This window comes from Pelodiscus sinensis, chromosome 1, assembly GCF_052426305.1.
Source record: "Pelodiscus sinensis isolate ZL-2025 chromosome 1, ASM5242630v1, whole genome shotgun sequence".
NCBI lineage: Eukaryota > Metazoa > Chordata > Testudines > Trionychidae > Pelodiscus > Pelodiscus sinensis.
In genome coordinates this window covers 350,118,832-350,122,293 of record NC_143052.1, presented here as the reverse complement: position 1 = coordinate 350,122,293, position 3,462 = coordinate 350,118,832, and the positions used below count along the sequence as shown (strand labels likewise).

The following is a 3,462-nucleotide window of genomic DNA, read 5'->3' as shown; positions in this document are numbered from 1 at the left end:
CCCTGCCCCAGGCACAGCTCAGAGCCCCTCCCACACTCCAAACCCTTTAGCCCAAGACTAGAGCCTGCATCCCCCTTCCCTGAACCCCAACCCTCAGCCCCCAGCCTGATAAAACTGAGTGAAGATGAAGGAGGGAGGGAGGATGGAGTGAGTAGGGTGGGGCCTGACAGAAGGGGCGGGGAGAAGGTGGGGCAAAGGTGTTTGGGACTGAGGTGGATCCTGGATTGCACTTCAGTTCAAAAAGTAATCTCATCCTTAAGAAGTCTAGAGATCACTGTCCTAGGAAACTATTAGACTTGTTCCCAGCTGTGTCACATCACAGCTCACAGTCATCCTGGGAATGAAATGAACACCAGGGTTGTGTTCATCTTGTGTGCTTCCCAAGGTACCCTGAGCTGTATACACACGGATGTAGTGAATAGAAGCAGGGAGACAGTGAGCTGAATTGACGATTGAGTAGAAGACCAAACCTGGGTGATAACGGGCTCTTTAATTAATGAGGGATAATTATTAAAAAAACAATGTCTGCAAACTGAAGTCAAACACATTACATTTGGAAATGAGGCATTGGGGTTTTATCAGTGAGGATGCTAAACCAGTGAAATGAACTCCCAGACTATGTAATAGATTTTCCTTGTACCTCCAAATCAAGAAGAGATACTGTCCTGAAATAAATGCTTAAGATGAACACAGTTAATGCATTACTTCAGCAAAAGTCATTGGGTTCAGTACAGGGGTAAGTGGCTGAAGTTCTGCAGGAGGTCAGACTAGATAATCCACTATTCCTTTCTGGCCTTAATGTTTATGAATCTGTGAATCATTGTCCCAATGGGATCAGTATCTTGATTGAAACTTCAGCAAGTTGCTACTCCAAATATAGGCAGTCACTCCACAAAGATATAGCCCGATATACTCCCACCAAGAAGAATCAGAATTGTCTCAGGAAAACTGGGATATGTAGTCTCGGTTTGCTCTGCTCATTCTGAACCTGGTTAATTCTTGTTTGGGAGAAATCGCACAATTGGCTCGTGACTGGTGTGGGAAGGTCTATAAGGAAGTGTTAGTAATTCCTTGTCATCATGCATGGCCATTGAATTTATATTAATTTTATTTCACTAATGAAATCAGCAGGAAGCAGGTTTACAGCAAACAAATGGAAGTGTTTCTTCCAACAGCCAACCTATAGCTCCCCTTCCCAGAAGAGGCTGGGAGAATAGGTGCATGAACAGCGATTAGCGAGGATGCACAGGGACGGTGCCCCTAACCTCTGTTTGCCAGATGCTCGGAAAGGGACCCTTGATCATTGAAGATTCTGATGGTCCCTTCTGGGGCACCTGCCATGGGTCACTGTTGGCAGACAGGACACTAGACTGGATAGACAGCACAAATGGAGGGGCTGGGGAAGAAAACTGCCCTGAGCCCCTCCCTCTCACACACAGCTCTGCCCTGCCTGGGTGGGTAGGAGTCTGCAGTGTGCAGGGTGCAGGGGCCGAGTGTGCAGAGCCATCAGCGGAGAGAGGGGGCAGGTGGTTGCCCGAATGGCTTTTTTTGGAGTTCCTGCATGAGTCACGTCTCTGACATGAATTCCTCACAAACCCCTGGCTGAGGGCGTAGGGGAAGGGTGGGTGTCGGTGTCTCTCGAATAACTCCTGGCCACAGCTGATGCAGGGTTCATAGAGTCATAGAATCATAGAGCTGGAAGAAACCTCTGGAGGTCATCAAGTCCAGCCCCCTGACCAAGGCAGGACCAACCCGAACTAAATCAACCCAGCCAGGACTTTGTCAAGCCAAGACTTAAACACCTCTAGGGATGGAGACTCCAGCACCTCCCCCAATGGATCACACAGCACCCAGAGTGCTCAGAAAGGGCCAGGACTGCGAGTGCAGAGCAGCTCAACAACTTTTTTATATCCCCTGGATATTTCACCAGAGATGGGACAGTGACAGTCCAAATGTCCCGGGAAACAAGAGCCACCTCCCGTGTGTTTATTGATTGTATCAACAGGAATTGTGAGCTCAGGGCAGCCACCAATATTGCTCTTTATGTGCAACATTCCCCCTGTCTCCTGGCTCTCCAGAAACACAGTCACCTTGGAAATTCTGCTTCCTGCCTTAGTCTCCATCCTCATCCACACCATTATTCTGTCCTCCTTCCACAGCCTTGCTCCAAGCTTTACACCTCATCCTAAGCTCTGTCAACAGAACAGACATCAGTAGGCCACATTGCTGCACCACTAAGAGATGAAAAAGTAATCGGTGTCCGTGACCGATGGTTGTTTCCCGAGTGCGGAGGATAGATGAGGAACAGATTCTTCACCGGAAGAACACTTTGATGATCCTCGCACGCAGGCGTGTGCTTTTCACACTGTACACTATCGGATTCAGCAGCGGTGGGACGAGCAGGGAGACGTAGCTCAGAAGAATCCGAAGCAAAGGAGAAGTGTCCTTCGCTAATCTGTGTATTAGAGACAAGCTGAACTCTGGTGTGTAGAACAGCAGCACAGCACAGAGGTGGGAGACGCAGGTGCTCAGGGCCCTGAGGCTCTCCACACGGGATGCGATGCTCAGCACTGTTTTGAGGATCATCACATAAGAGAAGAAAATGAGCAGCAAGTCCAGCCCCATCGTTAAGATTCTAATGAATAACCCATAGATGTTGTTGACCGTGATGTCTGTACACGCCAACTTCATGACCTCCAAGTTCAGGCAGAAGGAGTGGGAGAGGACATTGGCTCTACAGTAGCGGTACAGCCTCAGAAGAGAGGGGAATGGAAATACTAGCACCACTGATTTTAGCACAGACACCAGCCCCATCATGGATATTCTCGGCAGAGTTAAGATGGAGGCGTATCTCAGTGGGTTGCAGATCGCAATGAAGCGGTCAATGGCCATCAACAAGAGCACGGCAGATTCCATGTTTTGAAGCGCAGCAATGAAGTACAGCTGGGCCAAACAAGCATCGAGGCCGATCTCCCTAGAGTTAAACAAGTACACGCCCAGTACGGTCGGCATAGTGGTTATCAGAAAGCCAAGATCTGCAAAAGCCAACATGGAGAGGAAAATGTACATGGGCTCATGGAGGCTTGGGTCTGTTTTTATAATGAATAGAATGACTGAATTTCCTACTATAGAAATTATGTATATGAAGCAGAAGAGGAATGCGATCCAGAGATAAACTTCTTCCTGCCCAGGTATCCTGCTGAGAAGGAACACGGCATAGTTCAATGTGGTGTCATTGACAGCTGACATCATGTGCTGGCCAGGTTTGAGGAATTTTCCTGAAAGGTACAAGAATAGATGAAGTGATATTTAAAGACACGTGTCTCTGCTCTCTATACAAGTCTGAATACACACAGGAGATAAAGGGAAATCAGCCAAAACAGTCTGCGATGGGCCCCACTGACAGGGAGACAGGCACCGCCAGACAAGGTCAGATTGTGATAAGGTAGCAGCAGAGAGGGA

At 48.4% G+C, this 3,462-nt stretch overlaps 1 protein-coding gene across 1 annotated transcript; it reads right to left on the bottom strand.

Moving 5' to 3' along the window:
• Positions 1–2,313: 2,313 nt before the first annotated feature.
• LOC149526024 (olfactory receptor 51G2-like) lies at positions 2,314–3,249 on the bottom strand. Its single transcript, XM_089779684.1, has one exon. The coding sequence runs from the start codon at positions 3,247–3,249 to the stop codon at positions 2,314–2,316; it is 936 nt and encodes a 311-aa protein (XP_089635810.1).
• Between the last annotated feature and the right edge of the window lie 213 nt (positions 3,250–3,462).